At 45.7% G+C, this 19,780-nt stretch overlaps 1 protein-coding gene across 1 annotated transcript; it reads right to left on the minus strand.

Annotated features, from left to right (window-relative positions):
* Window positions 1–261: 261 nt before the first annotated feature.
* On the minus strand, window positions 262–19,780 carry ENTREP3 (endosomal transmembrane epsin interactor 3). Its single transcript, XM_081968179.1, has 12 exons — window positions 19,424–19,780; window positions 17,798–17,854; window positions 15,970–16,146; window positions 14,748–14,861; window positions 13,374–13,481; window positions 11,598–11,758; window positions 10,847–10,946; window positions 10,081–10,168; window positions 8,240–8,761; window positions 7,247–7,312; window positions 6,814–7,064; window positions 262–2,175 (listed from the first exon to the last, which is right to left on the minus strand). The coding sequence occupies exons 1-12, from the start codon at window positions 19,643–19,645 to the stop codon at window positions 2,020–2,022; spliced, it is 2,022 nt and encodes a 673-aa protein (XP_081824305.1). The 5' UTR covers window positions 19,646–19,780; the 3' UTR covers window positions 262–2,019.

Raw genomic sequence — 19,780 nt, forward strand, 5'->3', positions numbered from 1 at the left:
AGGGGGAGAGGAGGAGGAGGAGGAGAAGAAGAAAAGAGGAAGAGGAGGGGGGAGGAGGAGAGGAAGAGGAAGGAGAAGGAAAGAGGAGGAGAGGGGGACAATAAGAAAAGAGGAGAAGAGGAAGAGGAGAAGAAGAAAAAAAGAAATAATAATAATAATAATAATAATAATAATAATAATAATAATAATAATAATAATAATAATAATATAAAAAAGGAGCATGCAGCTCTCACCCCCAGTCAACAACTCTCATCCTCAATTTAAGATATGGCTTTATTTGTCCGTTCTCAGGTGAGACATTTGTGCATCTCAAAAACCGCCGAGGCCAAGGAAGGTTTCCAACTCTTTCCCCTGTGCGGAGAACCCTCCGTCTTTCCAAATGTCGGAGAGATTTTATAGGTGGTGCATGCAGGCTTGGTTAAAGAGCAGAGGCACTGGTGGGGTGGTGAGAGAGTTGGCAATCCTCAACCACCACCACCCCAACTCCCCCCGCCCCAGATTGAGAAAGTCGGGAAAGGTGTCGGCAAGATCTTACCGCATGCGCCTTCGGAAAACTGGAACCCCAAACTGGGTTTGGGGGTAACAAGGGGACGTGTCCATCGGCAGGAAACAAAAATTCTTTGGGGAAATCAAAATGTTTGGAGGTCTCGGGTCCTTTTGCAGAATATGTCAATTTTGCAATAGTGAAGAGATTAGAGCTACCGCTGACTCTTTCTCATCCGAGGAAGCTCGGGCCCCAGAATTGTCGTAAATTAATTACTACAGGTAGTCCTCAACTTACAACAGCTCGTTTTGTGACCGAAGTTACAACGGCACTGAAAAAAGTGACTCGGGACCGGTTTTCACACTTAACAACCGTCACAGCGTCCCCGTGGTCGCGTGATCAAAATTCAGACTCTTGACGACTGACTTGTACTTACGACGGACGCAGTGCCTCGGGGTCACACGACCCCTTTTGCGACCTTCTAACAAGTCAACGGGGGAAGTTGGATTAATTTAACCACCATGTTCCTAAATTAACAACTGTTGCAAGAGAGGTTGTAAAATGGGCAAAACTCGCTCAGCAACTGTCTCGCTTAGCAAAATAAATTTTGGGCCCCATTATGGTCATAAGTTGAGGACTACCTGTACCACTAACCCCTTTTATCGTCCAAGGGAGTGGTCGAGGCCCTGGAATTGTCATAATTTCTGACTCTGAGGACTCTGTGAAACCTATTGTAGGAAAACGAGTACCCTCAAACCGTGACCCGAACTATTTTGGGATGCCGAGTGGGAATCTGAGCCTGCTTTTGTGGCATCTCCTCTCTCCCCCTCCCCAGAATTCAACTGGGTCCCCTCCCAGTTCATGATGGCCTCTCCGAGGGAAACACCCCAAAAAGGCACAGCGCTAAAGTGAGGTATCCACAAAAGAGGGACAAATGCGAGAGACAAATGTACAAGGAAACGAGCAACACCGCAGACGTATCGTGGATAACAGGAACAACTTCTCAGAGGCAGTGAATCCGGGATAAAACGAAAGGACTATGGGTTCAATGGTGCATCCAAGCTTTTGGATCCGTCTTTCCCGTTGAGACGTAAGAAACTCGTTCAAAGGGATCGCTCGTTTAAGATCAGCTTGCCGGATTATCGCCGTACGAGGATAACTGGAACTCCAGAAGGAGAGTCGGTGGAGCCCTTAAAAAGCGAGTGTTGATTGTCGTGTTAGGTAGCGTGGTCAGTGTATGTGTCCTTTCAGGGGGCCAGCAACCAAGCAAGCCCTCCTTCCTTGACCCCACTCAGGTTTTGTGGTTCCCTGCTGAAGAATTTTTGGAGAATCGCCGTGCAGGAGCACGACACTCCCCGCTTTGGTTTCGCATATATCCTGAGCGAGGCGGAATAATTCCCAAACAACAGTGTCGGTCGACCTGTTGGGCCATTCCTGGTCATTGTACGGCGAGGACATTTGCCAGATGTCCCATATCATGGCGCGTTTTTCACTCCAACTCCTCTTCTGCAGAGGACAAGCATCGGAGCCGGTCTTTAGAGATTGCTTTCTCGCAGAAGTCCACTCAGGCTGCAGGGACGTCTTTGGTCCAGCCGGCGACCGGACAGCAGACGCCGTAAGGGGGAGGTCGAGTTCAGATCTCCGCAGCTCTGCAGATGGATGCCGTCGGACGGACTCCCCAGCCTCAACACCTGAAAAACCCAAGGAATCGCTTGAGAACATCTCAGAATGATACGTCATAAGTAGAGAGAGAAAACGGGGGATTTGGATGAGGAAAAATAACCAAGGGTACTCAGGATAGGAAGCACAATTCGGTAGCATAAGTAATGCTCAACCTACAATCACAATTCTCTCTCTCTCTCTCTCTCTCTCTCTCTCTCTCTCCCTCCCTCCATCTATTTTCTATCTCTATTTATTATCTCTCTTCTATCTATATCTATCTACATACCTGCTTGCCTGCCTACCTAGCTATATCTATTTTCTCTCTCTCTCTTTTCTATTTATTATCTTTCTATCAATATCTATTTTCTATCTATATCTATATATGTCTGTCTGTCTATCCATCTATCTATCTATCAATCAATCAATCAATCAACCAACCAAACTATCAATCTATCTATCATCTATCTATCTATCTATCTATCTATCTATCTGTCTGTCTATCATCTATCTATCTATCTATCTATCTATCTATCTATCTATTTATCTATCTATCTATCTATCTATCTATCATCTATCTATCTATCTATCATCTATCTATCTATCCCATCTATCTTTCTATCTCTATTTCATCTATCTTCAGTATCTCTCTCTCTCTCTAATCTACCTACCTACCTACCTACCTATCTTATCATCTATCTATCTATCTATCTATCTATCTATCTATCTATCTATCATCTAACTATCTATCTATCTATCTATCTATCTATCTATCTATCTATCTATCTATCTATCTATAATCTATCTATCTATCTCTTTCAGCCTTCAGCTTTTATGTTCAATATCAGATTTAACATTTGCATTTTTCTTTGTACTCAGGGGTTGTTGTTTTTTGGTTAGTGTTCGACTTCCGTTTGTCTGTTTCGTATTTTATTCTTGTTGGCAACTGAAAATAAATCGGTTACAATGGATATTTAGCAGAGTGCTGGCTACTTTGACATCCCTGCCTTGCTACAGTCAACTGGTTTATAGTGCTTCCTGCCAGCAGCTTCCCACAAGAAAAGTCACTGGGGAAGCCAGCAGGAAATTGTAAGTTGCCACAGCTTCGTTACCTGCTTGCAATCATTCCCCCCCCCCCCATTTAAGTAAGAAAATATCTTTGAAATGATGACTCAACAGGCATTGTTTGTCTAGTGTCTGTACTGTCACTCAAACCGAACAGCTCATGGTCACGGCTGCAGAAATCTGATAATTACTTCGTGCTAATTACTCCCCAGTACAATTATCTTGTGGTGAAGTTGTCTTTGAATAGATCAGGTGAGGCGAGATAAATCTATCCATCGTGACTGTCTTTTTTTTATTTTATTGTTCTAATTAGACAGATAACACACACACAAAACACTCTTCAATACGTCTTCCAGCTAGCATGTCAATTGGTTACCATTAAATTCCGTGCATTACTACCATCATTCTTTATACTTCATTCAAATTGAATTGTGCATTTTAAATCAAAGAGTGTACCAACATTCTCCTTTAACTGCATTTGTTTGAAAGTACTTTTATCCAGAGTCATTCGTATTTATATTATAAACATTTTAACACCGACAACAATCTGTAAGAGCTACCACATTCTACTTATTTATCGCCTAGGATTCTTATTTCTTTCCTCCATCCACCTATACCATTTATCCCATATCTGGTAGAATTCTGATTCTTCTTTTCCATCGTGACTGTCTTTAAAGTCCATTTTATTGTTCATTTTCTTATAGGAGGGAGGGAGGGATTGAGGAAGGAAGGAAGGAGGGAGGGAAGGAGAGAAGGAAGGAAGGAGGGAGGGAGGTGTCAGTTTTGGAAGCCATATTAACACTGGAAGCTTCCATGCTGTCACCTTCTTAAGTCTGGGAAAGTAGAAGGAGGGAAGAAGGGAAGAAGGAAGGAGGGAAAGAAAGGAGGAGGAAGGAAGGAAAGAAGGAAGGAAGGAAAGGCAATACTGCCTTCTACCCATGGCTTCTGAACAACCCAAAATCAGGTCATCTGAACTGACTAAATCTGGATGAGAAAAGAATTCCAAAGATGAAGAATTTAGACCAAAGAATTATTTTAGAGACAGACGCCGCCGTGAAAAACACAGTGTTTCTCAAACAGCTCCTGAATTTCAACCATGCGTGTAAAACTCCAATCATTTAAATCCTGTGTCATCCCCTCTTTTCCGGGGGCCCTGGGTAATTAGGTGTTAATTAGCTGACACAATTAGTTAAGCAAGGAAGATTCCTGGCTCAATAGGACAAACTGGATTGAGGGCAAATTGTTTTCTTTAATTATTGTCTTTATGTTTGCTACTTTTTTTTTTCTTTGTAATGTTTACTTTTGTTTGCATTGCTGTTTTCATTCATCAGGAGCAAAAAGGGAGGGCGGGAGAAAGGAAATGAGGGAAGGAAGGAAAAAAGAGGGAGGGAGGGAGGAAAAAAGAAGAGGGAGGAAGGGAGAGGGGAAGAAAGGAAAAAAGGGAGGGATGGAGGAAAAAAGGAGGGATGGAGGGAGGAAGGGGAAGGAAGGAAAAAAGAGGGAGGAAGGAAGGAAGGAAGGAAAAAAGAGGGAGGAAGGAAGGAAGGAAAAAAGAGGGAGGAAGGAAGGAAGGAAGGAAAAAAGAGGGATGGAGTGAAGGGAAGGAAGGAAGGAGAAGGGAGGGAGGGGAGAAAGGAAAAAAAGGGAGGGAGAAAGGAAAAAAGAAGAGGGATGGAGGAGAAAGAAGGAAGAAAGGAAGGAAGGGGAAAAGGGATGGAGGGAGAAGGGAAGGAAGGAAAAATGGGAGGAAGGAAGGAAAAGAGAAGAGGAATGGAGTGAGAGGGGAAGGAAGGAAATGGGAGGGAGGGGAGAAAGGAAAAAAGAAGAGGGGAGGAGAGGAAAGAAGAAAGGAAGGAAGGGAAAAAGTGGGATGGTGGGAGAGAGGGAAGGAAGGGAAAGAATGGCAGGAGAAAGGAAGGAAGGAGGGGAGGGATGGAGGGGAAGGAAGGAAGGAAAAATGGGTTGGTTGGATGAAGGAAGGAAAGGGAGGGAGGAAGAATAAAGGGGAGGGAGGGAAAGAAGACAAGCAGAGGAAGGAAATAAGAGGAAAAGAGGGAGGGAGGGAAGGAAATAATAAGAGGGAGGAAGAGCGGAAGGAAGGAAAAATAGAAGAGGGAGGGAAGGGAGGGAAAGAAGACAAGCAGAGGAAGGAAATAAGAGGAAAAGAGGGAGGGAGGGAAGGAAATAATAAGAGGGAGGAAGAGCGGAAGGAAGGAAAAATAGAAGAGGGAGGGAAGGGAGGGGAAAGGAGACAAGCAGAGGAAGGAAAGAAGAGAGAAAGAAGGGAAGGGAAACATTTGAAATTAAATGTTACATCAGATTCAGGCCTTTTCCCAGCTGTTATAATTATATACATATAATGAGAATTATGTAATTGACCTCTGTTAGGTTCATTTACCGACAATTCCGTGCAAGGATGTCATTGACGGTCTCTTCCTGGAAATTAGGGACTGGCCATCGTTTGGGGATGAATCAAGATTGTTTTTCTCCCCCCTGCGGTATCCAAAATCAAACTGAGCAGAAGGGGCCTGGGAGGTTGTCTAGTCCAACCCCCTGCTCAATCAGGAAGCCCTATCCCATCTTGGGAAAAAAGCTGTCTAATTTCTTTAAACTTCAGTGATGAAGCACCCACGACCTCTGGAGGCAAGGAGTTCCACTGGCTAATTCACAGAATGGTAGGTTAATTGGATTGGAAGGGGGGGGGGCTTTAGAGATCTTCTAGTCCAACCCCCTGCTCAAGCAGGAAACCTTATACCATTCTGGATAAAGGGTTGTCCAATCTCTTCTTGAAAACCCCCAGTGATGGGAAAGAAAGAAAGAAAGAAAGAAAGAAAGAAAGAAAGAAAGAAAGAAAGAAAGAAAGAAAGAAAGAAAGAAAGAAGAAAAGGAGAAAGAAGGAAGGCAGGCAAAAAAGTATAGCAGAATAAGAGAATAACAGAGTTGGAAGGGACCTTGGAGGTCTTCTAGTCCAACCCCTAGGAAAAAAAGGAAGGAAGGGAGAAAAAAGTATAGCAGAATAAGAGAATAACCGAGTTGGAAGGGACCTTGGAGGTCTTCTAGTCCAACCCCCTGCTCAAGCAGGAAACCTTATACCATTCTGGATAAAGGGTTGTCCAATCTCTTCTTGAAAACTCCCCCGTGATGGGAAAGAAAGAAAAGAAGGAAGGAGAAAGAAGGAAGGAAGGCAAAATAAGTATAGCAGAATAAGAGAATAACCGAGTTGGAAGGGACCTTGGAGGTCTTCTAGTCCAACCCCCTGCTCAAGCAGGAAACCTTATACCATTCTGGATAAGAGGTTGTCCAATCTCTTCTTGAAAACTCCCCCGTGATGGGAAAGAAAGAAAAGAAGGAAGGAGAAAGAAGGAAGGAAGGCAAAATAAGTATAGCAGAATAAGAGAATAACTGAGTTGGAAGGGACCTTGGAGGTCTTCTAGTCCAGCCCCCTGCCCGAGCAGGAACCCCGATCCCATTTCAGACAAATGGCTCTTCTTGAAGAAAAAATCAACAACCCAAAACCATTTTTAAAATCCCTTTTTTTTTCCTACGACGTTAAACGTTCCTGAATGTGGGGAAACCCACTTGCCCCAAACTGTCCCGTAAGGTACCTGTTTGTTCCCGCGAGAACTCATTTCCGCGCCCGGCAAGGTCAGGTTCCGCTTGGATCGGTGCAGGAAACGGGCCATCAGTCCGCGAGACCCCCGGCACGCCTTGAGGTCCCCCAGGGACCGCGTGATAGTCTTCGAGAGGTCTTGGGGCACCTTCGTGGGCAGCTCTAACTTGGATTTGCTGGCCACGTGAGCCAACAAGAAGGGGTCGCCGAGCGAAGGGTGCAAGGGGTACGTCTCCGAATAGAGCCCTGAGAAGAGAGAGGAGGGGGGGTTGCGATCAAACGGCATCAACTTACAACAGGGCGCCCCTCAACACCAAACAGCTGCTTCCTACAATCAAGTTACGGCCTCTTGTAGCACCCTGCGATCTGCAATTTCGGACGGTTTCGCCAGAAGCCGTCACCGTTTTACAGTTTTCAGGAAAACTTACCGTTACAATTTTCGGGGAATTCGTCTCCAGACCCTTTTGTGCAAAATACTTCCTGGTCATCGGTTTCTGTGGGGTGGAAGAAGGGGTGGGGCGGAAACGGGTGGGAGGGCATGAAAATCTGAGGCTTTCGCTGCTCCCTGAAAAGGGAGAAGATTTGATTTGGGGCGCAAATGATTGTCAGGGGAGAGAGGGCCATTCCGTGGCCCCGTGGCTCTCTCTGCCTGTGTTCAGTTCAGAAAAGGAGATGGCCACTTTTCGGTGGCTTGTCTCCAATTACATTGGTCTGTAATTTGATGTGGTCTCCTACTTGAGCAGGGGTTGGACTAGAAGACCTCCAAGGTCCTTTCCAACTATTTTATTCTGTTATTCCTTCCTTCCTTTGCAGGCGGTTAGACTAGAAGACCTCCAAGGTACCTTCCAACTCTTTCCTTCCTTCCTTCCTTCCTTCCTTCCTTCCTTCCTTCCTTCCTTCCTTCCTTCCTTTCTTTATTTGCAGGAGGTTAGACTAGAAGACCCCCAAGGTACCTTCCAACTCTTTCTTTCCTTCCTTCCTTCCTTCCTTCCTTCCTTCCTTCCTTCCTTCCTTCCTTCCTTCCTTTATTTGCAGGAGGTTAGACTAGAAGACCTCCAAGGTACCTTCTAACTCCTTCCTTCCTTCCTTCCTTCCTTCCTTCCTTCGCAGGAGGTTAAACTAGAAGACCTCCAAAGTACCTTCTAACTCACTCTTTCCTTCCTTCCTTCCTTCCCTCCTTCCTTCCTTCCTTCATTTGCAGGGGGTTGGACTAGAAGACCTCCAAGGTACCTTCCAACTTTCCTTCCTTCCTTCCTTCCTTCCTTCCTTCCTTCCTTCCTTCCTTCCTTTGCAGGAGGTTAAACTAGAAGACCTCCAAGGTACCTTCTAACTCCTTCCTTCCTTCCTTCCTTTATTTGCAGGGGGTTGGACTAGAAGACCCCCATGGCCCCTTCCAACTCTGATTACCCCGTTCTACCTACCGGCCTCCCTTGACACAGCCATCCCAGGGTCACTGTGGCTCCGCAGCAGGGGACATCGGATGACGGGTGACTGGCAGGACGTTTCGCTGCTCCGCCGCGGTCGCCTGGGCCCTTTGCGCGCCGATACCGTCATCTTGGGCTTCATCCGGACTTCGGGAAAGCAGGGACCCACGCTGTGGCCGAGACCCTCCAGGCGGTGGCAGCTGTGGGTCTGAGCACTGTTGACTTCCAGCAGGCCGTCGTACACCGTGCCGGGCGTGGAACAGGAGAAGGAGCGCTCGCCCCGCAGACGCGTCGGCGGGATGTCTTCGAACGGGCCCTGTGGGTGAAGCCCACAGTGTCCGCAATCGACGCTCAGGCAGTAATCCGCTCGGCTGCGCTGGATGGAGCGGAAGAGGACGTAATCCACCGAGCAGGCCGATCCGCTCCCTTCCAGCAGGCACGAATCCTCGGAGGGACTGCTGTCCCCGGGAATGTCTACGATTTCTGACATGATGAGCGAGTTGCTATCCACGGAAATCGCTGTCGAGAAACGAGAGCGAAAATGAAGACGAGCCGCAGGGAGCGACTTAAATTCGGTTTAATGAATTAGGATGGATATTCTTTTTTTTAAAAAAAGAAAAATGGACCTACGTATTGTTAGAAAGCTTTAAGTTCGTTTTGTACGTATAAAATGGAATATATATATATATATATATATATATATATATATATATATATATATATATATATATATATATATATATATATATATATATATATATATATATATATATATATATATATATATATATATATATATATATATATATATATATATGTCTTACGCCGTTTTTTAAAACAACATGGAACAATATTCTAAAGTTGGTAAAATATTATGGGCTAGATTATCATCCTCTTTTAATGACCCCGTAATCCCTTGCAGGGGTGAAATTCGGGCAACTGAATGGAGCTAGCAGAGTGTTTTACTGGCCGGATGCCCTTCCCTGTTGCCAATGTGGAGTTTTGTTCAGCAGATAATATTCTCATTGTGCCCAGAGAGAGAGAAATATCTGCCTCTGCCTAGGATTGAAGACACGGCCTCTGGATTGTGAGGCGAGAGCGCCACCTCTATCTTAACACTTAACACTTAATGCACTTAACAACCATCTCACTTAGCAACGGGAAATCTGGGGCTCAATTGTGGTCCATAAATTGAGGATGGTAGACTATTCCACCATGGATTATTGTGCTTTTTCCCCCCCAGGGTGGCGTGGAAACATGAAAAGACTTCTGGGAATTGGCAATAAACTGGTTCGATCCATGTACTAAATGCAAATTTCGGGTGGTGGTTTTTTTCAATCTTCTAATTAGAAGAAGGAGGATGCAGTCGCTCAGTGGCAAAGACACTGAGCTTGTCAATCAGGAAGGTTGGCAGTTGGGCGGTTCGAATCCCCAGCGCCGCATAACGGAGTGAGCTCCCGTTCCTCGTCCCAGCTTCTGCCAACCGAGCAGTTCGAAAGCAGGTAAAACATGCAAGTAGAAAAATAGGAGCCACATTTGGTGGGAACAGCGTTCGGTGCGCCTTCGAAGGCGTTGAGTCATGCCGGCCACATGAACACGGAGACGTCTTGGGACAGCGCTGGCTCTTCGGCTTTGAAACGGAGAGGAGCACCGCCCCCTAGAGTCGGGAACGACTGGCACGTACGTACGTGTGAGGGGAACTTTTCCCTTTCATTAGAACATGCTTCCTTCGTCCTGCAAGGGACTTTGTGGAGGAAAAGCTACTCCAAAAGGGCTTTTTCCAATTGTGCATCAAAACAATTGTGTGTACGTGTGTGTGTGTGTGTGTGTGTGTTTACCTTCACCGCTGAGCACAACGGAAGGGACTTGGTTGCAGGAACACGGCCCATGCGAGGTTTCCGTAAATTGAGAGTCAAACAGCGTTACCTGCGGCGGGGAGACAGAAATCTCATTTAGCTTCACGGAACGACCGTGAAGTTTTCAAGATATATGCTACTGTCCTTGGAGGTTCCACGATAGGCCTAGCTAACAACTAAACCCAGGATCTATTGTTGTAGCCCTAGGAATAGCACTTAAGACTTATATATACCTCTTCAGCCTGCATGCCATATAAATATTTCCCAAAGGGGGCCTGCTGTGCAAGGAAAGTCTCGGCACAGAGTCTCTGAGATTCAGGGACAGATCTTCATACTCCTGAAACGAATCTAACGACCGAATGAATGGTTTCCTGCAAACTCCACTCCCCTGTAGCTCCCCTTTTATTTCCTCTGGGAGGGGCCATTCATCGTCCACCTGTGGCCTTACTCCCAAGTCTCCCCCCATTCTTTAGCTGTTCCCTTCGTCCGACAACTCTGGGAACAGGCTCCAGCTGTTCTTCTGCCTCACTGATGTCTGACTCCGAAGGCAGCTGATAACTGTCAGACGGCCCTGGCATCCTCTCTGCCTCCGACACAGAGCCCTCATCAGGGCCTTCCCCAGACTCCAGGAGTGGCCCATCTTCCTCCCCAACCCTCCTCACTGTCCGAATCGGCTGCCCTTTGCACATGCTTCATGGTTCTGTCCTTCTGTTGATTGAAAAAAAAAAACACCTCAAAACGGCCATACCTGGCTGTCCCCACGGAGCCCCATAACTGCTTCATAACTTGGAGGGAAGTCGGTGGGATATAGGGGTATGGGGCTCTCCATGGAGCCGTTGTAGGTAATGCTACACCGCAATTAAAGACAAGAAGAAGACATTCTCTGTTAAATGGATTACTAAAGAAATAACTGGGGACAAAAAAATTTCATTTTAGACCTTTTCCCATTTCTTTCTTTCATTTATTCATTCATTCATATCTCCTTTCTTTCTCTCTTCCTTCCTTTCTTGCTCACCTTCCTTCCTCCTCTTCTTCCCTATTTCTTTCTTTCATTCTTTCTTTTTTCTTCCTTTTTGCTCACTCTCCTTCCTTCCTCCTCTTCTTCTTCACTATTTCTTTCTTTCATTCATTCATTCTTTTTTCTTCCTTCCTTGCTCGCTCCCTTCCTTCCTTCCTGTTCTTCTTATTCCCTATTTCTTTCTTTCATTCATTCATTTCTTCTTTCTTCCTTGTTCACTCTCCTCCCTTCCTTCCTCTTCTTCTTATTCCCTATTTCTTTCTTTTTTCTTTCATTCATTCATTCATTCATTCATTTCTTCTCCCCCTCTCTCTCTTTCTTTCTTTCCTATTCTTACGTTTTCTTTCTCTTCAAATTGAGCTCTCCCTGCCCGCAAAAACTCCCCAATCCTCTTACAGGGCCTGGAATATATTTTTTCCCCCTGTTGATGATCCCAAATGTATTTTACACACCCTGCAATCCATATTTTTAGCCCTCTCACCTCTGAGCATCCGTTTCGGAACTGCAGGTATATTCCGGGGGGTAGTAAGGAGGAGGTGGAACTGGGGGCACAAACTCATCCAGATCCAGCATGTGTTGCAAGTATGTATCCGGAGGGGAAGTACAGTCCAGCGTGACGGAACTTGACTGAGGTGGAGAGAGCTGAAAAATGGAAAGAAAACCGGATAAATAAATATTAAACTTGGCAGGAAACAGTGAGAAAGAAAGAGAAAAAAAAATCACTTTGAGAATATTGGTAAATTAAAGCTGGATGGAAAGGGTGAAACGAAAATAATCCAAATTTTGGTCACCAGGTTACAATAAAAAAGATGTGGAGACTCTAGAAAGAGTGCAGAGAAGAGCAACCAAGAGGATTAGGGGACTGGAGACTAAAACATATGAAGAACGGTTGCAGGAACTGGGCATGTTTAGTTTAAGAGAAAGAAGGACATGGGGAGACATGATAGCAGTCTTCCAATATCTCAGAGGTTGCCACAAAGAAGAGGGAGTCAAGCTATTCTCCAAAGCACCTGAGGGTAAAACAAGAAGCAATGGGTGGAAACTAATTAAGGAGAGAAGCAACTTAGAACTGAGGAGAAATTTCCTGACAGTTAGAACAATTAATCAGTGGAACAGAAATTGCCTCCAGAAGTTGTGAATGCCCCAACACGGGAAGTCTTTAAGAAGATGTTGGATAGCCATTTGTCTGAAACGGTATAGGGTTTCCTGCCTAGGCAGGGGGTTGGAGTAGAAGACCTCCAAGGTCCCTTCCAACTCTGCTATTGTATTGCATTGCATTGATTTGGGTTAGACTAGAGAAAAGAAGGACTAGAGGTGATATGATAACAGTCTTCCAGTATTTGAGAGGCTGCACTGAAGAAGAGAGGGGTCAATTTATTCTCCAAAGCACCTGAAGGCAGGACGAGAAGCAATGGAGGGAAACTAATCAAGGAGAGAAGCAACCTGGAATGAAGGAGAAACTGCCTAACAGTGAGGACAATGAAACGGCTCGTCACTAGACGTTGTGGGGGATGTATCCCTGGAGGTTTTTAAGAAGAGCCATTCGTCTGAAGTGGCTTTAGGGACTCCTGCTTGAGCAGGGGGTGGGACTAGAAGACCTCGGAGGTCCCTTCCTGCTCTGTTCTGTTCTAATTCTGTTTTTTCGGGAGTCTATTGTGGCCTGCCAGCGGCCAGCAGATTCGGACAGTGAGGAGGGTTGGGGAGGAAGATGGGCCAGTCCTGGAGTCTGGGGAAGGCTCGGAGGAGGGTTCTGTGTCGGAGGCAGAGGAGGGGGCCAGGGCCGTCTGGCAGTTATCAGCTGCCTTCAGTGGGGCAGAAGAACAGCTGGAGCCTGTTCCCAGTGTGTGCAAGGGGAGAGCTGCCAGACGAAGGGAACAGCTAAGGAACAGGGGTTGACTTGGGAGGAAGACCACAGGTGGACGATGAATGGCCCCTCCCAGAGGAAATAAAAGAGGAGCGACTGGGGAGTGGAGCTTGCAGGAGACCATTAGTTCGCTTAATGAGTTTGTGACTCTCCGAGACTCCTGGCCAAGTTCTGCAGAGATCGGCCCGGCAGCTCTCCAAGCCAGAGAAGGTCTGTGACCGTAAATCCTCCCTCGAAAGACTTTGCTGGATGTGAATGAGCAGAATTCACAGCCAGTTAAGAAAAGGGGGTTTTGTCGGGACAACAAGGAGTTGGCTTCAGGTTCTTGGGAAGCCTCGGTCAGATCAGAGTCTCTGTGAGTTGACAACAAACTGGTGCTTTTGGGAGACTCACCACGTGGAGAATGTCGACTGAAAAAATTTGGATACAACACATGATGGCGGACAGGGTGCACACTACAATGGAGAAGATGGTTAAGCCACAGATGCTGAAGAGCAGGTCCTACGGAGAACAAAAGGAGAAACGGTTAGAAAGGAGGGACAGAGGAAAGGAAAAAGAGAGGATGTCTAGGTTTCCAAAAAAACGCCCTAATTGATTCATGATTCAAAAGAAAATCCTTTTCGCAGCCAGGTCTTAGCCTTATTTGAATGATCGCTGAACTTTGCCCCTGTTCCTTCCCTCCCCTCAGTCTGTGTCATAAATCACATTCCCCAATGAGGTGCAACCCCTCCCGAGTCTGCGGCGGCAATCTGAAATCCGACTCCAGCCGAAAGTATCCGTGGGATGCGCTCCGTTCCCCCTCCCACCCCCACGCTTTCCTCACTATGGCAACTTTAGGAGTTGACAGAGGAAGCACATTTTAGCTAAGTTCTGGAGAAATTCCACGCAAGGCGAAATAATAACAATATCCCAATATCTGGAGCGCCCCTCGGATGTCGTCGACATTGACAAAATCCCCATCTGTCAATTGCAACAGGCAGCTTAAATCCTTCGAGACCTCCAACCCCATCCAACATTCACATCTGCCTTGGGAAAGACTTGACCGATGGGTAAAATTGCCGAATCCAGTCTAAACATCTGGATGGCTGTGTAACAGACCGTAACTCTAATCCGTTGGTCAATTGCAAATGGCAGTTTGATTGGGGACGGCTTAAATCCTGCCAGGAGACCTGTAACGGCGTCAAACAACCACATCTGTCTACCCCAGGACCTTCGGGAGGACTCCAAAGCTGGAGAAAAAACCACCTGGTTGTGCGAGGAACCCATAACAACAACAATTGAACACTCTCGGCATTGACAAAATCCCCGTCGGTCAATTGCAAATGGCAGTTTGACTTGGGACAGCTTAAATCCTGCAAGGAGACCTGTAATGGCATCAAATAACCACATCTGTCTACTCTAGGACCTTCGGGAGGACTCCAAGGATGGACAAAAAGGCCGAACTTAAACACCTGGCTATGCGAGGAACCCATAACAACAATTGAACCCTATCGGCATTGACAAAATCCCCATCGGTCAATTACAAACAACAGCTTAACTTGGGACAGCTTAAATCCGGCGACAATACTTTTTAATGTTATTAAGCCACCACATCTGTCGATCCCAAACCCTTGGGAAGGACTTCATGGGAGCGTTTTAAAAATGCCAAATCCAGTCTCATAATGCAAATAATAATGGGAAATCTTGAGAGGTTCTGTTTGTCTATCTCGGCAAATTCTGCCCCTTTCTCCACGGTGGATGGCATGAAATCTTTTCCCCACCACTCACTTTCAAGACCAGAAGAATCCTGGAACAATTCGAATCCACGTCGGCTTTATTGCCGCAGGCGGGGATCCCCGATTCGGACGGCGAGTAGATGCATTTCTTATACAGAAAAGTAGTCTGCAAATGAAAAGACAGAGCATTGCATCTACAAGCATGCTGGTTGGGGAATTCTGGGAGTTTTCAGAGAATTTTCTGGATGGTGTCAGAAGTGGGATACACTCTTTCCTGCCCTCTGGATGGTGTCAGAAGTGGGATACACTCTTTCCTGCCCTCTGGATGGTGTCAGAAGTGGGATACACTCTTTCCTGCCCTCCGGATGGCGTCAGAAGTGGGATACACTCTTTCCTGCCCTCCGGATGGCGTCAGAAGTGGGATACACTCTTTCCTGCCCTCTGGATGGTGTCAGAAGTGGGATACACTCTTTCCTGCCCTCTGGATGGTGTCAGAAGTGGGATACACTCTTTCCTGCCCTCCGGATGGTGTCAGAAGTGGGATACACTCTTTCCTGCCCTCTGGATGGTGTCAGAAGTGGGATACACTCTTTCCTGCCCTCCGGATGGTGTCAGAAGTGGGATACACTCTTTCCTGCCCTCCGGATGGCGTCAGAAGTGGGATACACTCTTTCCTGCCCTCTGGATGGTGTCAGAAGTGGGATACACTCTTTCCTGCCCTCCGGATGGTGTCAGAAGTGGGATACACTCTTTCCTGCCCTCCGGATGGTGTCAGAAGTGGGATACACTCTTTCCTGCCCTCTGGATGGTGTCAGAAGTGGGATACACTCTTTCCTGCCCTCTGGATGGCGTCAGAAGTGGGATACACTGTTTCCTGCCCTCCGGATGGCGTCAGAAGTGGGATACACTCTTTCCTGCCCTCTGGATGGTGTCAGAAGTGGGATACACTCTTTCCTGCCCTCTGGATGGTGTCAGAAGTGGGATACACTCTTTCCTGCCCTCCGGATGGTGTCAGAAGTGGGATACACTCTTTCCTGCCCTCTGGATGGTGTCAGAAGTGGGATACACTCTTTCCTGCCCTCTGGATGGCGTCAGAAGTGGGATACACTGTTTCCTGCCCTCTGGATGGCGTCAGAAGTGGGATACACTGTTTCCTGCCCTCTGGATGGTGTCAGAAGTGGGATACACTCTTTCCTGTACTTCCCCCTGCCCCCCAAATCTCCTCCAACTGTGATTCCTCCCCGCTCCTCATAACCGACCTGTTGCACCCCCACCTGGGCTTTCAGGCTCCGTCGCCATCCCACTTCCTTTGGGATTGACGATCCGTCTTGCTGCCTTATCCGCTCACAGACTTCCAGGGATTTCACCTGCTGGGCATGTTGGCAGGAGAGAATCGAACCAGCCAGGGTCAGCATCACCCCTAAGACGGACAGCAGGGTGAAGAAAGTGATCTGGAGAGGAGGGGAGAAGAGGCAGTTCAGGGTGCAAAAGGCGGCGAAGAATACGAGGGAAAAAAATCCTAGACGTTTTTTATCTTGAGAAAATCGTTTTCACTGAGCCTCACTGACCGAAGGATACAGGATCTCTGTTATACTCTATTATCTGGTATAGGTATAGGGTTTCCTGCCTAAGCAGGGGGTTGGACTAGAAGACCACCAAGGTCCCTTCCAACTTCGTTATTCTATTCTATTCTATTCTATTATTTCCATATTCTACTCTATTCTAATTCCATATTCTATTCTACTCTATTCTATTCTACTCTATTCTATTCTACTCTATTCTTTCCATATTCTGTTCTTTCCATATTCTATTCTATTCTAATTCTATATTCTATTCTATTCTAATTCCATATTCTATTCTATTCCCATTCCATATTCTATTCTAATTCCATATTCTATTCTATTCTCATTCCTTATTGTATTCTATTCTCATTCTATATTCTCTTCTATTCTATTCTCATTCCATATTCGATTCTCTATCGATCTAGCTATCATCTTTCTCATCTCTCTGTCTCTCTCTCTCATTTGTCTATCATCTATCTATTCTTTCTGTCTCTCTCTCTCTCTCATCTCTATCATTTGTCTATCCATCATCTCTCTCTCTCATCTATCATCTATTCTCTGTCTCTCTATTTATCATCTATCATTTATCTATCTATCTATCATCTATCTATCTATCTATCTATCATCCCTTTCGCTCTCATCTAATATCTCTCATCTCTCTCTATCATTTGTCTATCCTTCATAGCTCTCTCTCTCATCTATCATCTATCTATTCTCTATCTGTTTATCCTCTCTCATCTCTCTCTCTCTATCATGTCTCTATCATCTCTCTCATCTGTCTATCATCTATCCATTCTCTCTCTCTCTTTCTAGCTATCATCTCTCTCTCATCTCCTATCTATCTATCTATCTATCTATCTATCTATCTATCTATCTATCATCTATCTATCTATCTATCATCTATCTATCATCTATCTATCTATCTATCTATCATCTATCTATCATCTATCTATCTATCATCATCTATCTATCTATCTATCTATCATCTATATCTATCTATCTATCTATCTATCTATCTATCTATCATCTATCTATCATCTATCTATCATCTATCTATCTATCTATCTATCTATCTATCTATCATCTATCTATCATCTATCTATCTATCATCATCTATCTATCTATCTATCATCTATCTATCATCTATCTATCATCTATCTATCTATCTATCTATCTATCTATCTATCTATCTATCATCATCTATCTATCTATCTATCTATCATCTATCTATCTATCTATCTATCATCTATCTATCTATCTATCTATCTATCTATCTATCTATCTATCTATCTATCATCTATCTATCTATCTATCTATCTATCTATCTATCTATCTATCATCTATCTATTTATCTCACCTATGTATAATTAGTTTTTGGGTAAGAGTTCTAAGGTGCTGCAAAGGAATCAAACAAACTCCAATTTGCTTCCGGAATGCGAAGGGGGAACGGAGAAGGGGTGGGCTACCCTGTGCTCTAAGGGCCACCATGGATGGGGGTCCCTGGTGCTTTTCTGCCTTCCCACGAAGTATTCCCACTTACCACGGGGGTGAACGGGCGCCTCCATGAAACAATGCCGACAACCCCGGAGAAGGCCAGCTGGGAAGAGAGAAAACCAGAATGAGAAATCGGCCCCTCACAAGCGTCACGTACAGGAAACAAAATCTTTCTGCGCAAAAGTGACTTTTATTGCTCCATAGAATCCAGAGAGTTTTCGAACGAATAGAATAATAGAGCTGGAAGGGACCCTGGAGGTCCTCTAGTCCAACCCACTGTTCACGCAGGAAACCCTGCACCGTTTCAGACAAACAACCGTCCAATCTCTTCTTTAAAACCTTCAGTGATGGTGCAGCCACAACGTCTGGTGGCAAGTTGTCCCACGGGCGAATCGTCCTAACTTTCAATACATTCCTCCTTAATTCCAGGTTGCTTCTCTCCTTGATCCGTTTCCATCCGTCACTTCTTGTCCTGCCTTCAGGTGCTTTGGAGAACATGTTGACCCCCCCCCCTTCTTTGGGGGAGCCCCTCCAATTGTCAACTCTCAGTGTTGTCATGGGGACAGAATGGGGCGGGGGAGTACATTCCATGCATACTGAAAAAAAATCGAGATCCCTGTTTTGGCTCGGCAGCTGCAATCAAACCCAATTAAGGTGTGGTTGCCCCATCCAGCCGTCTTCCCCATTGTCCCATTGGGGAAGCCCGTGGTTTGTTAAAGTTGGTGGCATTGGCATCTTGAAAATGTGTCTCTGCTGTGAGGCTCGTGAAATGGGAAGGCCGGGCATCTCTCTCTCTCTCTCTCTCTCTCTCTCCCTCCCTCCCTCCCTCTCTCCCTCTCGCTCTCCCTCTCTCTCTCTCTCTGTCTAATGGAAGGCCTTCACCCTGAATAATTTATCGTTGGTCTCGATGCAAAGCAGCTGGAAATGCCGCTAATGCAAAAGGGCCAGGAACTTCGGCCAGCCAAAGGAAAGGAGGAGAGCCAATTTCCAGAAAAGGGAGTAGGAGAGTTGTTTTTCGGCTTTCGATCCTTCTAGAAAGAAGCTCTCCAGCGTCTATTCTATTTTCTATTATTATTCTATTCTATTATTATTCTATTCTATTATCTATCCTATCCTAATTTTGATTCTATTTTCTATAAGGGTACTTAACCCTTCCTCTCTTTAATCCTTCCTTCCTTCCCTCCCTCCCTCCTTCCTTCCCTTCTTCTCTTCCCTTCCATCTCCACCTCCTCCACCTCCTCTCCTTCCTTCCATTTCTTTTTTTCCTTCCTTCCTTCCCTCCCTCCCTCCCATCAAAGCTGCCCCAAAAACGATGGCGCTGGAAGCAAATTGAGCTGCTTTGAAGCATTTTTCCCTGCACCAAGCTTTCTCCTCCTTTCTGCTTTTTCCATCACTCCTTCTCCTCTTTCTCGTTCATTCCATCTCCATCTCTTTCTTTGCTTCTTCTGCCTCCCTCCCTCTCTCCTCCTACTTCTTGCTGGATTTTTGGGCTCCTTGAAATTCAGCTTATCTTCCAAAGCTTTTTGGGTACCCTTCAAACTATTTCAGATCGGGGTTTTTTTGGGGGGGAGGTCTATTATCTCGTTGGAAGCAATGGAGATCACGCGATCCCCCCCCAAAAAAAAATAAAACCCCCATGCACCCTCCCACCAACCTTTTAAAAGAGACTCACCGGAAAACCGGCCCAGATGGGACAGGAGTTTCCTATGGGATGCTGCGATGGGATGGAAGTGGTGACCAGCAAACTCAGCGTCACGATGAGAACTCCTAAGATCATCTGGATGAAGCCCAAAAGGAGGATAATTTGCAACCAAGCCCTTCGGACCCGCAAGTGTGTAAAACTGTGCGAAGTCCGGCCAGTTAAGGAGTAGCTGGAATCGCTGCGGGAGGGCATGGCGATGCCCGAAAAGGAGACTCATGAAAGTGGTCCAAAAAACAGCCCAAACAATATATATTTTTAAAAAATGAGGACTAGGAACATGGAGGAAAAACAAAACCAAGAGATTATTTCCACTTCTTTCCATGCAGC

The sequence above is a fragment of the Natrix helvetica genome (assembly GCF_964273705.1).
Source record: "Natrix helvetica genome assembly, chromosome: 16".
NCBI lineage: Eukaryota > Metazoa > Chordata > Lepidosauria > Squamata > Natricidae > Natrix > Natrix helvetica.

What these genes read in the sequence shown, in the direction of transcription:
- ENTREP3 (XM_081968179.1), bottom strand. Translation starts at nt 19,645, where the DNA reads ATGCCCTCCCGCAGCGATTCCAGCTACTCCTTAACTGGCCGGACTTCG. An exon ending in GACGGAGCCTGAAAGCCCAG is followed by an intron (nt 14,862 to 15,969) that starts GTGGGGGTGCAA and finishes TTTCATTTGCAG; the next exon opens with ACTACTTTTCTGTATAAGAA. An exon ending in CAGTCGACATTCTCCACGTG is followed by an intron (nt 11,759 to 13,373) that starts GTGAGTCTCCCA and finishes TCCATTTTTCAG; the next exon opens with CTCTCTCCACCTCAGTCAAG.